General features: G+C 63.9%; 3 protein-coding genes across 4 annotated transcripts in view; all 3 read left to right on the top strand.

The window, feature by feature from the left end:
- Window positions 1–129: 129 nt before the first annotated feature.
- CHLRE_02g098650v5 (uncharacterized protein) lies at window positions 130–5,395 on the top strand. Its single transcript, XM_001699777.2, has 12 exons — window positions 130–438; window positions 608–871; window positions 1,090–1,135; window positions 1,388–1,545; window positions 1,695–1,793; window positions 2,235–2,302; window positions 2,471–2,642; window positions 2,996–3,061; window positions 3,292–3,480; window positions 3,998–4,150; window positions 4,306–4,323; window positions 4,534–5,395. Exons 1-12 carry the CDS (start codon window positions 316–318, stop codon window positions 4,711–4,713), a joined length of 1,536 nt encoding a protein of 511 aa, XP_001699829.1. The 5' UTR covers window positions 130–315; the 3' UTR covers window positions 4,714–5,395.
- Window positions 5,396–5,599: 204 nt separating this feature from the next.
- Window positions 5,600–16,696, top strand: CHLRE_02g098600v5 (uncharacterized protein). Of its 2 annotated transcripts, none has more exons than XM_043059674.1 (19): window positions 5,600–5,858; window positions 5,928–6,049; window positions 6,512–6,641; window positions 7,016–7,393; window positions 7,701–7,932; window positions 8,211–8,533; window positions 8,711–9,205; window positions 9,449–10,412; window positions 10,688–10,913; window positions 11,302–11,632; window positions 11,924–12,149; window positions 12,511–12,609; window positions 12,880–13,001; window positions 13,174–13,200; window positions 13,396–13,455; window positions 13,574–13,667; window positions 13,847–13,888; window positions 14,073–14,089; window positions 14,412–16,696. In XM_043059674.1, the coding sequence occupies exons 1-19, from the start codon at window positions 5,706–5,708 to the stop codon at window positions 14,730–14,732; spliced, it is 4,362 nt and encodes a 1,453-aa protein (XP_042927308.1). In that variant the 5' UTR covers window positions 5,600–5,705; the 3' UTR covers window positions 14,733–16,696. The 2 variants fall into 2 exon arrangements, with proteins under 2 accessions (XP_042927308.1, XP_042927307.1); XM_043059673.1 differs by having other exon boundaries at window positions 12,871–13,001.
- Window positions 16,697–18,260: 1,564 nt separating this feature from the next.
- The window catches only part of CHLRE_02g098550v5 (uncharacterized protein), a 7,496-nt gene continuing 6,539 nt past the window's right edge, over window positions 18,261–19,217 (top strand). Inside the window, exons 1-2 of the mRNA XM_043059672.1 lie at window positions 18,261–18,778; window positions 19,056–19,194. Of these exons, the coding sequence (XP_042927306.1) occupies window positions 19,182–19,194 (13 nt within the window). The 5' untranslated portion in view covers window positions 18,261–18,778; window positions 19,056–19,181. The remainder of the gene's footprint in view (window positions 18,779–19,055; window positions 19,195–19,217) is intronic.

Raw genomic sequence — 19,217 nt, 5'->3', positions numbered from 1 at the left:
CGTGCCGCACCGCTGCACCGCTGCACCCGGCCAGCATCCGCCAGGGTGGACGTGGGCTGGCTTCCGGCGCCGGCAACCCGGCAGCGCCACAGCGCCCTCACAGCCCCCGCGCAACTTGGTTAAGATGCAGTTGCATATCTGATTCCCCTTCATCGCTTTGAAAGACAACATCATGGTCAGCAACACCCTCGCCCGTCGCCACGGTTCCGGGTTGAATGAGCGACGGTCTCTTCTGTCACAGCAAGGCTAATGTCTGAGCTGTGTCGTTGACTTTGTTTCTATTGTAGTAATAAATACTATAATTTAGGAGCACCAATGAGCGCACAGCTCGGATGCACCCGGGGTGCGCTACAACAAGCGACACGGCTAGGTAGCTCACGACCTAGATGCAGAAGCAGATGTCAAGCGCAACGACCGAGCATTGGCAGGAGCTGGCGGGTGAGCTCCTTGGGTGTGCAACACTCTCAATCGTTGATGCAACGAAGCGCTCTGTGCGTCGCGCTGGAGCGCGTTTGCCGGACTTGGGTCGGAGCAGTAGTGCATCGCTGGTGTCCCCGCGGTGGCCTGGCGTGCAAGCACACTCACTCGCGGCACACCTCCCTCGCAGCCGGGGAATCGGCCGGCCCTACTCTGCCCCGCGCAAGGGCCGGAGTCCTCAGGCCCTGCCGCCCTGGATGGGAAGGCCCCATCTGGGTCAGCGGGCCCAGTCGATAGCGGGTCCAACGGCCCCGCTCCTAGCACGTCGGGAAGCGGCGACAAGGAGGCCCTGAAGGAGAGTCTGTTCCGGGAAACTGATGCGCCAGACACGCTGCAGATGGAGGGGCGCTTTGGGGGCGTGGAGCTTGCGATCGCGACGTCGTTCATTGAAAAGGTAGGCCTTGAAATGGACTGGCGGCTCACGGATGCAGGGTGTGGGGGAGGCACACTGGCGCAGCAGGTCGCAGCAGCTGTCGCATGAGGCGCGCAGCAGTCGCAGCCTCTGCGGTCGAGCCCTGTGCGCTGTCGCGCACCCACCGCTGATGGGCAGCGTGGGGCAATGAACTACCAACACTGATTTGCGCTTGCCGTTGGGCCGGCCGGCGGCCGCAGGTGGCGGGTGCGCTGGTGATGTACGGCGTCACCATGCTGCTGGCAGGTAGGCACCGTCGTGGCCATGTGGGCATCAGGCGCGACCACCGTGGCCCCACACTTTCAGCTTGGGTTTGTGGAAGCACGATGCTACATTGGCAGAGCCGGTGCGCACCGGTTCGGAGTGCCGGGCAGCTGCAGCGCCGTACCCACGGCCCCAGCGCCTCGGCCCACCACCGCACACAGCCCGGGCGCGTCTCGGCCGCGCGTCACGGCCGCGCGCGTGACCTGTCGATTGACTCGCCCCGCGTCATCACAGGCGTGTCCAACGTGGACGCCACCAAGGCGCTGACGTGGGACGACGGGGCGCCGCTGGTGCTGGGCGCCTCCTTCGCGCTGCCGGTGGCGCTGGGCATGGCGCTCCTGTTCCTGCCCGACCCGCGACCCAGCCCGCCCATGAGCGCCAAGGACCTCAAGGTGACGAGGGGGTAGCTTTATCCCTTGTGTGCTTTCGTGCTTGTGTATGTACGGTGCGTGTGTCGCACTTGCAGGCGCCGTTGTGTGTGTGTGTGTGTGTGTGTGTGGTTTCCGCCCATGCACCCCTGCGCAACCCTCCGGTTCTGCAGGCCATCCGCGCGGTGGACAGCGAGGACGAGGACACGGTGATCACCCTGGGTGGCAGCGGCGGCGCGCCATTCGACGCCGTGGCGCAGGGCGAGCGGCTGGTGAGGGGCAGACCGCGGCACGGGAAGGAAGGGGGCTGGGTAGGGCAGACTCCCCAGCACACAACGTGCCAGGGAAACCAACACGTTCCTGCCATACTGTATTGCGCGTATGCAACTGCGGTGACAGAAACCTGAAGGCTATGCGGGTAGGAACTGGGCAGCAGACAGCAGGCGCGGAGAGGCCGGCCCATGGTACCGCCTTCCAGGCGCCGAGCGCGGACACGTCCGACCCACGCAGCTGTGCGCGCAGGGGTTGCTGACGCACAGTGCGATGCGGGAGCGCACTTTTGTGCAGGCTGACGCTTTGGTCTCAGGGTAGAAAGTGCCAGGGGCCCCGCGGAGGCCAACAGCCTCCTCGCCGCATGCCCCGCTTGCCTGCCGACACTTCTTCGAGTGGTGCCCCACTGGCCCCGCTGTGCGCCCCTTGCCCTTGCCCCGCAGCCGCCCATGACGCCGCAGGCGCTGACGCAGGGGCTTTGGTTCTACCAAGTCAATGTGCTAAAGCCCTGGTGAGGACCGCATGGTAGCTGCCTGCGAGAGGCGCGAGCTGCTTCGTTCGCCTGAAGCTGCGGAGCGGCCTGGACAGTGCCCCTGGGCAACCAAATGCCCCCAGGCACCACACCCAGGCACTCACCCACCCCTCTTCTGTTCGCTCCTGTCCCATTCCCCCCTTGCAGGTACCCTCCCTTCGAGTGGGGCACGGTGGGGTTCCTGTACATGGCCTCGTGCGCCGCCGCCAGCGCGCAGGAGCTGCTGGTGCGCGGCTACGGCGGCCAGGTGCTGGCGGGCTGGTGGACGGGGCTGCTGGCGGGCGCCACCGACCCCAGCAACCCGCTCTACTGGGCCAAGGTGAGGAGGGAGGGCAAGGGGGCTAGGGGGGGGTCATGCGAACGGTACTGTGGAAGGTGAGGAGGGGTCATGCGAACGGTTTTGTGGAAGGTGAGGAGGGGTCATGCAATCGGTTTTGTGGGTGAGGAGGGGTCATGCGAACAGCTTTGTGGATGGTGAGGAGGGGCCATGCGAACAGTTTTGTGGAAGGTGAGGAGGGGTCATGCAAACTGTTTTGTGGAAGGTGAGGAGGGAGGGCAAGGGGGCTAGGGGCCAGGGTGCAGAGAGCTGGACGGAACATAAGTTCTGTGCATGCTGTATCCGGTGGTTGAATGCGCTGATGCAGCTCTGCGCGGACCTGCCCCTCTCCACAGGTGTTCAAGCTGGTGGGCCCCGACACCTCCCGCTGGATGGCGGCACTCACGCTGCTGGTGCTTCAGGTGCGTACGACATGCAGCCCAGCCGGTGCCAGTCCAGCAGGTGACATTATGTAACGGTGGTCCTCAACCGCGAGTGTGCCCCGGGCTGCTCCCACTGTCGCACGGCAAGCATTCAGCGCTCTGTCCCGCAAAACACTGCTGTCAACGTCCATCGCACATGCACACATGCACACATCCAAAGAAACATGCCAAAAGGTGCCGGCACCCGCGCCCTGCCCCGCTCTCCGCAGGTGTCGCTGACGTCTGCGTCGGCCTCCCGTGCCGCGCGCTTCACGCGCGTGTGCCTGAACCGGCTTGGGCGAGTGGAGGCGCTGCCGGGCACTCGCGGCGTGGTGGTGCAGGACGTGAGCATCAGCCTGGAGCTGGGCGGCGGCGCGGCGAGCAAGGACAAGGCCGGCAAGGTCACGCCGGAGCCCAAGGTGCGCGCGGTGCCAGGGGTGGTGTGCTGTCGCGCCCTGACGCCGGTGTGTGCACTGGGCAGTACGGGGGGGGGGGTGCAGTACGGGGGGGGGTTGTAGATACCAGCCCAAACTAAACCAAACCCAATGCATTAGAGCGAGGAGGAGAGCGTGGCCGATGCTTGACAACGGAGTGGCACGCGGGGATTGCAACCAAACTAAATCGGGGGGGGGGGGAGCGCAGGCAGGCCCACAATGCACAGCTGCTAGAGGGCTGCCTTGCTGTGCTCTAGCCACCAGGGACAGGGCGGACCGGCATGTGGTTGCATGCGGCTTTGCTGGTGCATCGTGCGTTTAATATGGGGCCATGGGGCATGGTGCCAGGTAAGAACCTACACCAGTCACTGCCTCCACATGCGGCATCCCCCGGCCCGCCGCCCAGTCCCCGCCTTACCACCGTGCCGCCTCGCCTGCCTCCCGCCCTCCTGCCACCCGCCTTCGCCGCCCGCCCTTCTGCCTCCCTTCCTCGGCTGCCCAGTTGGACCAGCTGCGCACCGTCTACTTCGAGCTGCCCACGGCGGAGGAGCGGGTGGTGTACTGGACTAGCCTGGGCGTGGCGGCGGCGCTGTGCGGCACAGCCAACCTGGCGTACGCGGTCAACGGCAGCCTGCTGGCCTCCTACACGGCACAGGTGGGCGGGCCGCAGCGCAATGCGCACCTGCACTCACAGGGCTGCGTATCACATTTCCTGTTCTGTGGGTGCACTGCATGTGCAGCCTGGTCGTTTTCTCAGTGACACTCCCCGCCGCCCGCTCCCTGCCTGCCCCGCGGCCTGCCCGGCACCAGGTGACCATCGACGGCCTGGTGAGTGGGGCTTGCTGTGCGGCACAACGCCATGGGTGGAAAACTGGAAACCCTTCCCCGGGCCTGTAAGGTAGCAAAAGCCACCACAAACGGAGCCATGGCTGACGATCCGCAGCTAGCGGCGTGGGGGCAGTGCCGTTCACCCTCGCCTGCTCTCCTTGCGCCCGGACCTCACCCGTGTCCCTTGCACGACGCCTCCTGCGCAATCAGGTGACGGCGCTGCAGCAATGGAAGGCGACGCGGCTGCCGGACCGGCAGGGCTGGGAGGAGCTGCAAGAAGAGGAGGATGCCAAGATCGCGCAGCTGGAGGAGAGCTTGGGCGCGGCGGCCGACAAGCCACAGAGCGCGGAGGAGACGGGGAAAGGTCCAGAGGCAAAGGAGAAGGATTAAGAGGAGGCAGCGCAAAAGGCTTAGGGGCGGAGGGGACAGGAAAGTAAGGGTAGGCACGGGGGCGGCATGGAGTGTAGTGTGAGGGGTCACGTGCCCGAGCCCAGTGGGGTGGCGCCTTGCAGCGCGCACGGGCGAAAACGGTTTACGGTGGGAGCAATGGGAGCAGTGAACGGTGGGGGCAGTGGATGCAGGTGAGCGCCCTGCACACGATCCGCAGGGGCCGCTGCCATTGATGCTTGGCTGTTGTGGCTATTGATAAGTACATTCAAGCGAACGCAGCCCTGACCAACTCACATGAAGTACCGTAGCTTCCTGTCACGAAGGTCCATCCAAGTCACGGCTTAAAAGTTGTGTCCGGTGTGTGTGTAGGCGGGCCGTACACCATGCTGAGGATGTTGCGTTGGCTTGCGTATCCATGGTCATTGGAGGGCGAACTGCAAAGATGCGGAGCTGCGCATTTGCGCAGCGAAGGGGCCTGGCGTTGTTGTCCGGGGCTAATGGCGCGCACCGAGGCCCTCCGAGGCTTGTTTGTCAGTTGACACAGAAGGAGTGTGCAATGGGAGGCTAAAAGAGTAAAAGCTGGTATGCGGACTCTCGGCCGTACCCTGCCCAACACCTACCCAACATGTCACACTGCCGTCATCACGGCCACCATCCTGCATGCGTGAACACCCTTTCCTAAAGGCATCATGCCTCGAGGGACGCGGTGTGCCTGTGCGCCAGCGCCCCTGACTGCACCCAAGGACTGCGCGCCAGGCCACGCCAAGGCTACCTGGGCTACCCGAGGTTTCGAGGACCCATCGCTGCCCTGCCGCGTCCCACAGTAGCAGTGGCGGGACTCACAGAACGCGCCGCGCATAGAAAAGATGACTGTCCGGATCCGGATCGGGCCCCATCGCTGTCGCTCTCGCGAGAAATAATCCGCGGTTTTCCTTCACTCCAATACATACTGTATCTTGCTGAAAGCATGTGTTCAATGTTATAGCGAACAGATGAGGTTTTGCTCCTGCTTTGGGGGGGCGGACCCTCCCGAGCCCGTCCTGGTAGTGAACCCCAAGCAACAGTCTTCAATAACCATAGCGTCCGCAAGCTCCTTGTCACCCGCTCCAATCGTGCCAAAGGCACCAATTAATGAAGCACCTGAGGTAACAACAAGTTTCGTGCCCGCCCGTGTGGAAACTTCCTAGGCCCTAAGCTTGTGGCCCTGTGCGCAGGTTAAGGTCTCCCTCTTGCTACCGGTGCTGGCAACTCTTGCAAGTGGCGATGCTGGCTTTTGGACCTCGTTGCGGGCGAGCTGCGAGGCGCTGGTCGACGTCCTCGACGCCGTGCAGGCCAGGTGCGCAATTGTGGTCTTCAATGAATACATTCACACATGAACTTTGCAAGCGTGACAACGAAAGATGTCTTGACTCCTTGGTTATTTGAGTGCCAATACCCTGGGGGCCTCCGGCGACTTTTTTCACATGTGTCTTGCGGTTCAAACGCTGTATGGCCTTCGTCATATGCAGCGCGATGGGTTCCTGAGCAAAGTAACCCAACATTAGTTTCAGCACCTGGAAACTTGTGCCAGAACTGGCTCGGTAACAGCGTTATGGGACAAGCTTACATGCACGAGCATGTAGCGTAAAATGGGAGGACACGGCGCGGCTCGTCCGTATCGACCACGGTGGAGAGCGTGTTGGCCTCGCCCCACAGCGCCCGCGTGACCGGTACAGCACCCGTTCGCCCACCCAGCCTGGACGCTTTTTATAGTGTCCCTCCCTGCCCCCCCCCCCCGCCTCCTCATTGCCCGCCGCAGCATCTACGTGGCCGGGGACTGCGACAGCGTCCACTACCTGGTGGCGTCCGTGGGCCCCGGCGCCGAGGACGACCAATGCGCGCTGCACACGTTCACGCTGTTCAGCCAGCCCACCACTCTGGAGGCCCAGGTGCGCAGCGGCAGCGGGGGCAGCCTCTGGGGCCTGATGGCGCAACAACCAGGGGTCGCCAGGGGTGCCGCGGGTTGCGGGCCTGCCACACTCGCCGGGGGGTGGGGATGCAAGCGTTTTTCTGGCCTGTGGATCTGTACACACCTCCGCACAGCAAAATGGGAGGGCGGAGCCCGCGACCTCTCAGGCTGCTGCATGCGTAACCGACCCAGCTGAATGAGAGGACGTTGGGCATGTCACCGGCTTCTGTTTTTGTCCCGCTCTTCGCACTGGGTTGGAACCCGGTCTGGCCCGCATGTCGGTCACGCGGTGCCTAACCCGAGCACGGCAACATCCGTGCCGGCCCTCCCGCCTTTCCGCACGCACTCCTGCAGCTCCTGAAGACGGAGCTCACTCCCTCAGGCCCCAACGGGCCTATGTGCCCCGAGTGGGACTACCTCGCGGCTCGGCATGGCTGCCGCCGCTTCGCAGCCGTGTCCATCACAGCCGCCGGCGTGCGCATCGGCGCGCTCACCCTAGCTTCTCGCAGCCCCGCCGCCGCACCCTGGAGCACCGACGCGCTGCGATCCGTGGCGGCGCTGCTGACTGTGCACACCAAGCGGGCGGCGGCGCTGTTGGCGGACGTGCTGCCGGCGCTGTGGGCTGCGGAGACGGTCAGCCAGCTGGTGTGCGGGCTGGGGCTGGTGGCGGCACAGGCGGCGGCGGGCGCGGCACATGCGGAGGCGGGCGTGCGCGTTGCACTGCTGCAGCCGGTGGGTGCCCGCCCGGTGCGGCCTGGGGGCGAGGGATGCGGAGCTTGGGTGCGTGCGGTGTGGAGGGAGGCGACAGGGCGGCTCAGGCTGCCTGCCGGGGTGACTGGTCTCCACAGAGGCACTGCATCGGGTAGCCTCGGCTGCTGCAGCAACGTGCTAGTGGCGGCCTGTGGTTGCTAGGTGCTCTGGTTGCTCCAACGCGCTTGCCTTTGCGCCCGCAAGCGTTCCCTGCCTGCCGCGCACGACCCGCACCTGCGCCTCAGCTCGCCTGGCACGTGCGCTGCGCTCTTGCTTGACACGCATGTAGGGGGCGGAGGTGGCAGCCGTGTTTCCGCTGGACCGGGCGGCGGCGGCCTCGGCGACGGGTACGGGTGCCGGCGCCGGCGACGCCGCGCACAACATCACCCCCTCGCTGCGCTCGGTGCGCATGCGGCGAGCCAGCTGCGAGCTGGTCATGACCTCGGACCTGCGGCCGCCTCCGCTGCAGCCCTACAGCATCACCGATAACGGCGCGTTGCTGCGACACAAGTCCTCGATAGGTGGGGCTAGCTGGGGGCACTGGGCTGGGGTGCTGAGGCTAAGCAAGGGTGCGGGTGCTGCGGGCGCGGGTCTTGGAGCGCAGGGGCGTAGTGGGGGCCTGAAGGCGGTGCCGCTGTGGGGTTTGAGGCCGTGTGCAGCAGCTGGTGCCCGGGTGTGTAAGTGGCTTGCATGGTTGGGTGGGTCGCTCTTGGGGGGGTCGGGCACCTGGCAAGCCGGGTTCCGTTGTCCCCAAACCAGTTCCGTACCCACGTGGCTGACGGCGGCCCCTTCACCGCAGACGGCTCGCGCCCTCCCACCGTCGGCGGCTTCTCCACGCCTTCCAATGCTGGCGGGACCAACAACGTAGGCGCAGGCGCGGGCACCATGGCAGTGGCAACGACGGCAAACCCGATTGCGGGCACGGTCGCAGTGACAACACCGTCAGGCCGCGTCAAGCGCGTTGTGTGCTTCGCCCAGCCCACGCTTGGAGCCGTTGGCGACGCGGCCGCGGCAGGCATGTGTCGAGGGCATGCGGTGCCGCTCACGGCGACGCTGCTGGCAGAAGCGCTCACGAAGGGCGCAGCCGGGTTGTGCGTGGGCGACTGCGCGGCATACGTGCAGGTGCGGGCTTTCACGATGTTCAGGTCAACTTTCTAATTGGCGCGTGCCGTATCCACGGCACCCGCCTGCGTATGCTGGCACTAGCATTGTGTGACACTGACAGCAGTGTAGAGCGCTCAACGGCAAAAGACCTCCCCCGGACATGTGAAAGAATGTGCGAAAACTCTTCTGCTGCAGGACATTCGGGCGTTCCCGCGCGACCTGGTACTCACACGCACCGGCGTCATGCCAGCCTCACTAGCGCTCGCCACCTCTGGCGGCGGTCCGGCAGCCACCGCCGCCGCCGCCGTCGCCATGAACGGTAGCGGCGTCGGCGGAATGTACAGCACCGCCGGCAACAGCGTCAGCGGCGGCGCCAACATGCTCGCCGGCGGGGCCACCGCCACCACCACCACCGCCGCCGCCACCGGGGGGGCCTACATCTCTAACCTTGATGGCACGGACGTGTCGGTGCGGCGCGGCAGCAGGCCGGCGCTGCCGGCGCCGCGGCCCATACTGGCCCTGTACCTGGCGTTTGGCGGCGTCATGCCGAGCAGCCTGCTGCAGGCCGTCGTGCATGCGGGGCGCGAGGTGCTGCTGGCGCTGGGCCCGCTGGTTGCGGCAAAGGCCAGCGGCGCAAGCGGCACGGGTGCCATGGCTGCGGAGTGGGAGGTGCTGCAGTCGGAGCTCAAGGTGCGCGTGCGTATGTACAAACGGTTAGGTGTGGTAGGGCGCGGGTTGGCGCAAGCCGGGCGAGCGGGCGACGGCGGGGCCAGGGCAACGGACTTCCTCGCGAGTTGCAAGTTGCGCCCGTTGCGCCCGCTGCGCCCGCTGCGCCCGCTGCTTTCGGCGATGCGCGCCATGCTTTATCGTACTCACTTTGCTGCACACGTGCCCGTTGCGTGACCCTCGCCGCGTGCGAGCGCTGGTGTGCAGGGCGCGATCCGGCGCAAGGTCAGTCAGGGCGTGGGCGTGGACAGCACCGCCAGCAACGCTGACATCCGCGCTGTCAAGCCCTGTAGCGTGCTGGTGGAGGACGCCGACGTCTCCAGTCGTGGCAGCCGCACCCCGCCCGGCACAGGCAGCCAGCTGCGCGTGCTGGACGGCGTCGGCGCGATGGTGGCCGCAGCCCCCGGCAGCAGCATTGAGGGCACCACGAGCAGCCGGCCCAGCCGCCTGAGTGGCACGGATTACCAGCGCCCGAACATGTCCCCGGCGACACGCGCCGCTAGCGTGGATATCGCGTCGCCCTTCACCGCCGGCGGCGCTGTCGCAGCGGCGTCCGTTCCTGCCGTGGCCGGCGGAGCCGGCCACACCGGCCCTAGCAGCATGGTCGGGGCACGTGTGGTGAATCCGGCCTTCATGCGCTTATCGCAAGCTCACGATGTCGGGATCGGTGGCGGCGGGAACGGCGGCGGCGGCGCCCTCAGCAGCGGCGGGCCACGCTCCAGCGGCGCCAGCGGCGGCACCGGCCGCACCGGCTCCTTCATTAAGCGCATCATCGGCCTGGGCGGCGGCAGCACCGGCGCCGGCAGCGGCGCCGCCGGCTCGGCGGGGGCGCCACCGCTGCAGCCGTCGCCGCAGCAGGGCGGCCGCATGTCCCTGCAGGGCCTGCCCTACGACGCGCGTACGGCAGGCGGCGTCGGCGTCGGCGGCGCTACGTCAGTGCCAGGCACGCACACGCGCACCGGCAGGCAGCCCAGCGCGGGCATGCTGGTGGATGTGTCGACGGGCGGCAGCGACGCGGGCTACCTGGCGGGCGTGGTTGCCATGGGCAGTACTGCCGGGTACGGCAGCGGCGGCGCGCCGCAGCAGACCGGCGCCAGCCGCCGCGGCGGCGGCCACCAGGCGCCGCTGCGGAGCGTGTCATTCAGGCTGGAGGTAGCGCGCAGCCCACGAGGTGCGGGGGCAAAGGGGGCCTGGCTGTGGCGGCAGGGCCAGGAGCAGGGGCCTGGGGCAGCGGCGCTGGGGGCGGGCCATTGGGGCAGGGGCAGGGGTTGGGGTTCTAGCGGGCAGCTGCATCGGGCTGCTCCGAAGGTCATGCACGGTCGGGACAGGCCTGCAGTAGGCACATGGCTTGCCTAGCTGCTGCTGGCTTTTCATGTTTTCATATTCATCAATCAGTCCAGGTTTACCCATGTCCACATCCGTACCCGTGCCCGTACCCGCGTGCAGGCGTGTCCAAGTTGGCTCCAATCATCAGCCTCATGCACGAGCGAATGAAGGCGGCACAGGCGGTGCAGATGACGGGGCAGAGCGGCGGCGGCGGCGGGTACGGCAGCGGCGGCGGCGGTGGCGCTGGAGGCGGCGAGCACGCCGCCTCAAGCCGCCAGGCGGCTGACTTGGAGAGCGTGCGTATGCTGCAGGAGGTCGGCAAGGGCGGCTACGGCACGGTGTACAGGTAAGGGCTCATGAGGCGGTTGCGTAGTTGTTCATGCGTTCGGAGCGAACAACTGACAAGCTTGGTGGAGCGGGGCGACCTGCGGCGCCGCACTGTGCGGGCGGGGATGCTGGGGATGCTCGGTGACGACTGCTTAGTGGGGGTGGAGTGGAAGTAAGACAGCGGGCTCCAGGCGCCGGCCCAGCGCCGGGCCAAGCGCGCTGCAGCTGCGCGGAGCAGGTCCGTGGCGTGGGGTCGCATGACTCCACAGGCACACACAGATGCACATGCGACTGTGCGTTGTGCAACGGCAACCCAGCTGGGGATTACAGCAGAGCACCGTGCGCATGCTGCAGCGCATCCCCACCCCACCGACGCTGACACATGCCGCACCGCCGCGAACTCGCAGGGGCACCTACCATGGTGCGGAGGTGGCGATCAAGGTCATCCAGGAAGCCAAGTGGGCGGCCAACGCGGCCGCCGCGGCCAAGAAGGAGAGCAAAGCCGTGAAGGCAGGCGGCGCTGCAGGAGGTGGTGGTGGTGGTGGTGGTGGTGGTGGTGGTGGTGGTGGCGGCACGGGGTCCGCAGCTGCGCACGGCGCCGCCTCGCTGGGCTCAGCGGAGGACAGCAACACCGGCAGCGGCAACTCGGGCGCTGCGGCCGAGCTGAACAAACACAACATCCATGATGCCATCGAGCTGGTGGCGAGTGTGTCCATCTCACACCCAAACATAGTCCAGGTGCGCGGAAGGCTTGCAAGTTGGGGCGTGCGTGGGCATGCATGGTCGACAGGTATGCACGCGGTCGCGTCATTGGCCCGCATTGAGCAATCCCACGCGTACACACAGTTCCTAGTTCGCTGTGCAGCTGACGAGTTCTTGCTGCAAGCAAGGACTTGCGCGCCGGGAACCGCAAAAGCGCGCCGTTCAAATTGTTTGTGTTCATGCCAGTATCCAAAGGGATTTGCACCCTGAACCACCATAGTTTTACATAAGCTACTGAACCCTGTATGGCCACATCCTGACACGCAGGTGCTGACGTTCTTTACGGACTGCGTCCTGGTGCGCGTGGGTGAGAACGGCGTCAACCCAGAACTGCTGGAGACGCTGTTCAACACCGGCGGCAACTCGGCAGCCGCCGCCGCAGCCGCGCTAACCGCCGCAGCCACCGACATTACCAACGTGCCGCCACACGAGCTGCGGCTGGTGCCGGCCCCGCCGCTGATAGACTCGCCGGCGGCCGGGACGGACGGACCAGGTGCGTGGCTACCGCAGCGGCTGTAACCCGGCAGGGCTGCGGAGAGTGTAGGGTGGTTGCAGGGGTGCAGGGGTATGTGTGTAGCGATGACGCAAAAACAATGTATATATCATAAAACCAATACTCACATCATGGGAGCAATGTCCATGATGTAGAACAGTGTCCAAGTCGCAGCCACGAGTCGCAGCCGGGGGCACTACATCTTGCCGTAGCACCGGCGCGCGCGCTACCTCGCGGCGCATTGCAGCCGTCCAGCTTCACGCGTTAGGGCTGAGTCTGCAACACTCACATAGCGCGCCCTCGCCTGGCGCAGCGGTGAAGTGCGTAACCACCTTCTCGTGTACCCTGACCGCATTGCCAGGCCCATCCTCCATGGCATTGGTGATGGAGTTCTGCGACGCTGGCAGCCTGTGCGACGCCATTGTGCGCCGCGTCTTCCTGCGCCAGCTAAAGCCCACAGGTAGGGTGCGGCGGAGTTGGTTACCTCGGGTAGAGACGCTGAGGCGCAGACAGGGTGGGATGGGATGGGATGGGGTATTGGAGGTGGCTTCGTATGGCCGTAGTGCTGCTCCTGTGTGGCTCCAGCGCGGGCCATGGATGTGTACAATTCGTGACTACTTGTGTGGTGTAGACGGCTCGGCCCGTACCGAACCAACTCTCCCATGCCCTTCTACCTGCAACACGTGCGATTGCTTACCCTGTGCATGCGGCGCCCTGCTAGCTCCCGCAGACCCGACCGCGCGGCCCGCCAAGCCTCAAATGGCGATCTGCATGCGCTCCGTCTTCGCGACACTACTGGAGGTGGCGCTGGCACTGCGGCACATGCACTCGCTGCACCTGGTGCACTGCGACGTAAGCCACAGCGGAATATTGGCGCCGGCCGGGGCTACCTAGATGCTTTGATAGTACCCTTTGTTTAGTCAGGTTGTGGTAGTGCTTGTACGGTACCGGTACCTGCCCGATTGCTATGCTGACGCAACTTCGGATCCCTTTTCCCTTCCAACATATTCCACTGCACCCGCAGCTCAAGCCCCAAAACGTCTTGCTGAAGGTAGGACGATGGTGTTGGTCTTGCGGGCGGGCGGCCCAACTTCCAACAGCTCGTGGGAGCTCCGCAACCTGTCGTGTTGTAGCAAAAGCACACGGATGTTGACCCGTCGCTTTGGAACCTATTTTTCCAGCCGATTGTGTATGTTGAGACATCCCAGCTCACACCCCACGGAACAAAACATTTTACGACTTGCAGAGCAACCCCCGGGACCTCCGTGGCTTCACCGCCAAGCTGTCTGACTTCGGGCTGAGCAAGGTGGGCGCTTGCGTATTGACCTTGGTAATGACTGTGATTGCTGGGCTGGTGCGAAGCCGATTTTCCACGAGCAGTTTGTTCCGATATTGTATGCCTACATTGCTCTTCCTGTCCCTAGATGATGGCGCGCGACGACGCGACGGGGCAGCTGGTGATCGACGATGCGGTGGGCAGCGGCACTATCACACACGTGGCCCCGGAGGTGCTCCTGGGTGAGTGGCGAGAGAGTTTGTGGGCGGCTGCAAACTCGACCATGGACACACAGTCGCTGCGCACAAGACGGGAACTGAATGCGCCGTGCCTGATGTAAGACGCAGGACAGGTCTCGCTGCATGAGCCATTTGACAGTGAAATCTGCGCCTGATCATTTTGCCTTCCGTGCTCCATGAAGGCAAGCGCCCGGTCGGTGCGGCTGTGGACATCTACGCATTCGGTGAGCCGCCATGGTCTTGTGGCATACGCCATGCATGAGGATGCGGTCGTGGTAATGCCGCCACCAGGCGGCACCACGCGCTGACAGTGCAAAGAATGCCTGACCATGGCTGGTGCACCTCCTTGCGTCCTTGCTGCTGACCCGCGCCCCCCCGCTTTCGCCCTCTGCGCCCACCCTGTCACAGGCGTCCTCATGTATCAGGTGGGACTAGCGTCGCCGTTCTCAATCCAGTGGCTGGCGAGGGCAGTGGGCCGCGGGCCGAGCATCAATCGGTAGTCCACGCGCAAAGCGCATTTGCAGCCGCTGGTTGGTGCCAGTTGGAGCCAAGTTGGTGCTGCACGCAGCGTGCCACCGCCGCAGCCTCCATGCCGCGGTCCTGTATCTCGTGCCCTGCTGCATATACCGCACTTTGCTCCGCCCAAACCCCACCAGCCATCGGCCGCATTCCACTGCAACGCCGCCCATCACCCCGTCCCCTTGACCCTCGCCCTCGCCCCCTTGGCCTTTGCCCTCGACGCCCCAGATCCTGTGCGGCATGCACCTGTACCAGGGCCTCAGCCCGCAGCAGGTTGCGAACAGCGTGGCTTACGACGGGCTGCGGCCCATCCTGCCCCCCTGGGTGCCCGCCAGCTACCGCGCACTGGCACAGCGCTGCTGGCACGCCGCCGCCGACGCGCGTCCCTCCGCAGACGAGCTCGTGCGTCAGCTTGAGAAGCTGAGCACGGGCGGGCTGGGCGGCGGCAGCAGCGCCGCGCGCGCCGCGTCGTCAACGGCGCAGCAGCCGCAGCCGCTCCAGCCGCCGGCGCGGCGCCCGCAGTCGAGCTATCAGAACTTCGCGGCCTGAGAGCGGCGGGAAGCTCGGGAGCACTCCGGGCATCGGGCACTGCGGCAACGGCAGTGGGAACGCGACGCGCGTGCCGCAATCCAATGCATCAACTGCTGACGGCGGCACCAGGCGCAGCCAAGACGGCTTCGGAAGCGCTGCCTGCTGCTCGGTGGCTCGGTAGGCATACAGTACAAGGGTGCTCCTCTTACTTATCTTCTTTTTGCGCGATTTGCCTGGGCCGACTGCAGATGCACTGTGGGTGCAGGGGGCATAAGAGCGGCTGAAGCTTGCCTAAGAATAAAGTGCTTGGGCGCACATCGCATTTCAATGAAGAGACTTGCCTGAGGTGGAACTGTCTGTCAAGCCATAACTTATGGAGATGTTGTGCGGGTGGAACTGAACGCCTCAAACTGTATGGTTGGTGTGGACGTGCGTGGCTGGCTCTCGTTCCCGCACGCGCCTTGACACGCACTGACTTTTTGGCTGCGATGACAACTTGAGTGATGCTCTTGCGTGAGCTGCTTATTATGTGCCGAAAGGCTACTTGAGATGTTTTCCTATGCTTATATTCCCGGCGCTCAGGCAGCACAGCCCGCCGCAACCGGCACAGGGCTGGAACTAACGGCAGAGGTCCTCAGGAGTGGACGCTGCCTAAACCCATATCCTACAAGTAACAGCGCGTTTTAGTATCGCATGCACTGTATTTAGTTGCGATTGTGTTCATCTGAGGCGTGGGTCCTGGTCGTGCTGCTATACTTAAGAGGCTGCTGTTGGACGCTTGCTTTGCTAAAGAAGTAACGGCCTCTGGCGGCCTAGGGGATCGTCAGTTACTGTTGCACCCTAATAACAGTGATTATGTATGTGTGTGAAGGGTCAGTGCTTCGCCTTGACCCCGACACAATCAGACTGCACCATGCTTCATGCGGCGCGATGCATCCGCGGCCGGGACCGGGCAAGGCGAGCTTGCCGAATAAGACGGTGAAGGCAACACAACGTTGTATCGGCACTGAAGCTTCGAGCGCACTTGTTGCAACAGCTTGACCATGCGTATGTCATCGGAGGACACTGTGGTGGCAGCGTGGAACGAACTTGCATCGCTTACATGGGTCGGACGAATCTGGAACGTCACTTGCAGTCACGGGGACGAAGCCAGAGTGCTAATTCAGATGTACGCAATCTGAAGGCCATGAAGAGTAACGTGCAGCGCTCTGCTCTGCTGTGCCGTGAAATGTAAAGCGGGGCGGTTGGCGCCCCGTCGTTAAACCCTGTCTGTCGTTCTCGTCACATTGTGGCCTCAAGCTTCTATCTGTCTTGTGTTGCGCAGACATTTGCTTACTCTTTCGTTCCTCAAATACTGCAACTTCATTAGCGGTACACTTGTCTGGGCTTCTCGTCCGTGGACGCCCAAGTTTGTTAAAAGAATGTATGAAGAAATGTCTAACCGTATTTGAGCATGGGGGCATCTCCAACTGAGCAACCCATTTATGTGGCCGGCGGCGCCTGAATGTAGGAGGAGCTGACAACGTTTGGTTCGGTCGTGTGGCAATGTGGTTTTGGTGTACGCCGGGCTTTGGGGGGTGAATGGGGATGAACGTTGGGCTTTCAGCTTTCAAGACTACGCATGTATCTGCAGTATAATCCAACATGGCGCAACGCTATCAGGTTTCAGGTTGAGCAGGGGTGAGATCGCCAGGCGTGAGGCCTGGTGAGGCAACTTGTCAGAAGCCCGCATTGCACTTGTTCCGGCGTGCTGACCTTGGTGCTGACGCCGGGGAGGTAAATGGTCGCAGGCGGTTCTGTGACTATCTCCATTGGCGAGGAGTGACTGCGGTAGCTAAGCCACTTACCTGTTTGGCTGTTTCGCGAGCGCATCGTTCCTGTTTCCGTGTGTCGTGGCACTCGGGCGGCGCGGCCGTAGCCTGGGCCCAGGGGAGGGGGCATGGGCTTCCCTGATGGACTCCGGCATGTAACCTCGGCGGCTGTGGTGGACTTGGCGCTTAGTAAGCGAAAACCGACGCACCCCGTCCATCGCCATCCCCACGGCCCACTGTGTGTATGTGTGTGTGTGTGTGTGTGTGTGTGTGTGTGTGTGTGTGTGTGTGTGTGTGTGTGTGTGTTAAAGAGCACAAGGAAAACGTTGCGCAAAGACAGTGTATGCGATGCAGCAAAGCGACGGTGTGTGTGTGTGTGTGTGTGTGTGTGTGTGTGTGTGTGTGTGTGTGTGTGTACAAGGTGGTGCACACGACGTGCTTTCCTGTCCTCGTAGAAACCGAGGCCCGGGCCGGGGGGCCCTTACCGTATACGCCTACAAATCTCATTACAAAGCAACGGAATTGATGCGTGTTCGACTGTATTATGTCAACTCCTAACAGCCGAGGCGTTATTAGCCACCCACCCGACCTTCCTCACCAGTGACGCCCACGGGTGACACCGTTGGTGCCGCAATGCCGCCAATGCAGCTCTGGTGCTCCGCGGCCTCCGCCTGCGGATGCAAGGCCTGCCACTGCTTGCAGCCGCGGATGTAAGCACCAGAAAGAAGACATGGCAGCAGGGGGTTGCCCACAAGGCTGCGCCCTCATCCCCTGCAGAGCAGCGCTCCTGCAATTTCACGAACTGTACGAAGCATCGAAGCATGCACTGTCCACGGCCGGAACGGCGGACCCCCTGGATCACTTGTCCACGGACCGAGGTGTGTCGGCGTACGATCCAAAGAGCAGAAGCTCAAGTGCAGCGTGAAAGTGGGCGGGGAAGGGGGGAAACATTAAGACTAGGCTAAAGGAGGCAAGAGGGCCCGACATCACGCCGCCCCCAATAAGATCTTTCAACCCCACGCTAAGAACCTTGTGGAACCGCCGCATGGCGTGCGCCCCAAGGCCCAAGCGAGGTGAGGGACGGAGGGCTGTGATCAAGCCAAGGTGTAGGAGTGCGGCAAGGCGAGGTGAGGGGCGTGCTCGTACCAAGGCGGTGACTTTCCAGTTTCCGGATGCGGCAGCACCTGTCACCCGGTACAAGCTGGGCCCGCTGAGGAGTATATGTGGATGGGGGTGGGAAGCTGGGGTTGGGGGGGGGGGAGACCGTATCGAAGCCTTGGGCGGAGCTCTACAAGCCATGGTTGGAGCCCGGCCCGCACGCCCGCGCTGCCTGGCTGTCTCCGCGCTCTATTGACCTCCCTCTCCTCCCCTCCTCCCCTCTAGGCTTCGCCACCCGCAGACGTGTACGGGCCGGTGCCATGCTGCCATCCGGTTTATGCTGTCGAACTGCGTGAGGGGGAAACGCGCCATGAGCCTGTGTCTTGGCCTGTGTACCGTGCGTTGCGTGGCGGGCTTCTACGGAACCGCCAGCCACCAATGCCGCATGTATCTGACATCTTCCGTACTGAATTTGTATCGCGCCTGGCGTTACGTCACACCATGTTTGGCAGTGGGCCCGCTGAAATGGATGGGGGACCGCACGGGGTGACCGCGAGTGACATGGACTGCATGGACGTGACGAGGTAAGCGGCCTGAGGGCAGATTGTCTAGTAAGCCCTCGAAAACTCAAAGAGCACGTACATACCGCCTGAGATACAGCGGTCGCCATACGGTACAGTCGAAGCCCATTGCGAACTTTGTGTCACTCCTCAGGGCGGACCAAATCTAATACCATGACCTCCTAGCGCGCGTGTTGTCAGGATTATGCACAGCTTAAAACGCCACCGGCGCAGGGTGGGGTGCACGATGCCCTGTCTAGGGCGTGGCTTTGTCTTCGCCGTCCTTACCTTAGCTGCAGCTGGCGCAGCGCAAGTCATTCCAGTCGCTTTGACATCTGGTGCTGTCACGGGGGTGCAAGTGGAGGTGGACGACGGCCTCTCGCTGGCGCTGGCTTTGTTAAACCAAACAGTCACGCTGGTAATAGTCACAGTCCCGTTCATAGCTCTAAGCGAGGAGGCGTTCGACCAAGCGGGGAAGCAGCTTGGCATCCTAGAGTTTCCCTGGCTTGTGACACGGAACTTTACAGTGAGTTCCCCCGCTGCTGCTGGAAGTCTGGATTGGCCCGAGGTCGACCTAATGTACACGCGACACAAGGTGGGAGGTGTGGGGGGAGCGGGGGGTTTGGGGGGGGGGGGCGTGGGCGTGTGGGCGGCACCCATGCAAGGGCAAGGGCACGTGACGCGCAAGTTTGACAGGTCAGGCGAGTCTTACCGTCTAAAAAGGTGGCATGGAGGCAGGAGTGTGCGGGGGTTGGGAGGGCCAAAAGGCAAGTTGGCGACCAGGAAACACGCCTGCACACACCGCAAAACAGCGTGCAACGGAACGTCAGACAATTGCTCACGTCCATGGCCCGCACCCTCCCCGCCCATAGTTGCGCCTCGCCAACGGCGTGTGGGTGCAAGTCAACCAGCTGGTCATGAGCCACTTCCGGTCCGACAACCCCACCCGCGTCCCCGGACTCGACATCCTCGCCCCGACTCAGTTGCCAGGCCTGGCGATGCTTATATTGAGCCAGGCTGCAATCGTTCATCGT

The sequence above is a fragment of the Chlamydomonas reinhardtii genome, chromosome 2 (assembly GCF_000002595.2).
Source record: "Chlamydomonas reinhardtii strain CC-503 cw92 mt+ chromosome 2, whole genome shotgun sequence".
Taxonomy (NCBI): domain Eukaryota; kingdom Viridiplantae; phylum Chlorophyta; class Chlorophyceae; order Chlamydomonadales; family Chlamydomonadaceae; genus Chlamydomonas; species Chlamydomonas reinhardtii.
Note: the sequence above shows the minus strand (reverse complement) of the source record. Positions and strands in the feature narration are given on the sequence as shown.

What these genes read in the sequence shown, in the direction of transcription:
- CHLRE_02g098650v5 (XM_001699777.2), top strand. Translation starts at nt 316, where the DNA reads ATGAGCGCACAGCTCGGATGCACCCGGGGTGCGCTACAACAAGCGACA. An exon ending in ACCCGCTCTACTGGGCCAAG is followed by an intron (nt 2,643 to 2,995) that starts GTGAGGAGGGAG and finishes CCCTCTCCACAG; the next exon opens with GTGTTCAAGCTGGTGGGCCC. An exon ending in AGGTCACGCCGGAGCCCAAG is followed by an intron (nt 3,481 to 3,997) that starts GTGCGCGCGGTG and finishes TCGGCTGCCCAG; the next exon opens with TTGGACCAGCTGCGCACCGT.
- CHLRE_02g098600v5 (XM_043059673.1), top strand. Translation starts at nt 5,706, where the DNA reads ATGAGGTTTTGCTCCTGCTTTGGGGGGGCGGACCCTCCCGAGCCCGTC. An exon ending in GGTAGCGCGCAGCCCACGAG is followed by an intron (nt 10,413 to 10,687) that starts GTGCGGGGGCAA and finishes ACCCGCGTGCAG; the next exon opens with GCGTGTCCAAGTTGGCTCCA. An exon ending in GCGCCAGCTAAAGCCCACAG is followed by an intron (nt 12,610 to 12,870) that starts GTAGGGTGCGGC and finishes GCGCCCTGCTAG; the next exon opens with CTCCCGCAGACCCGACCGCG.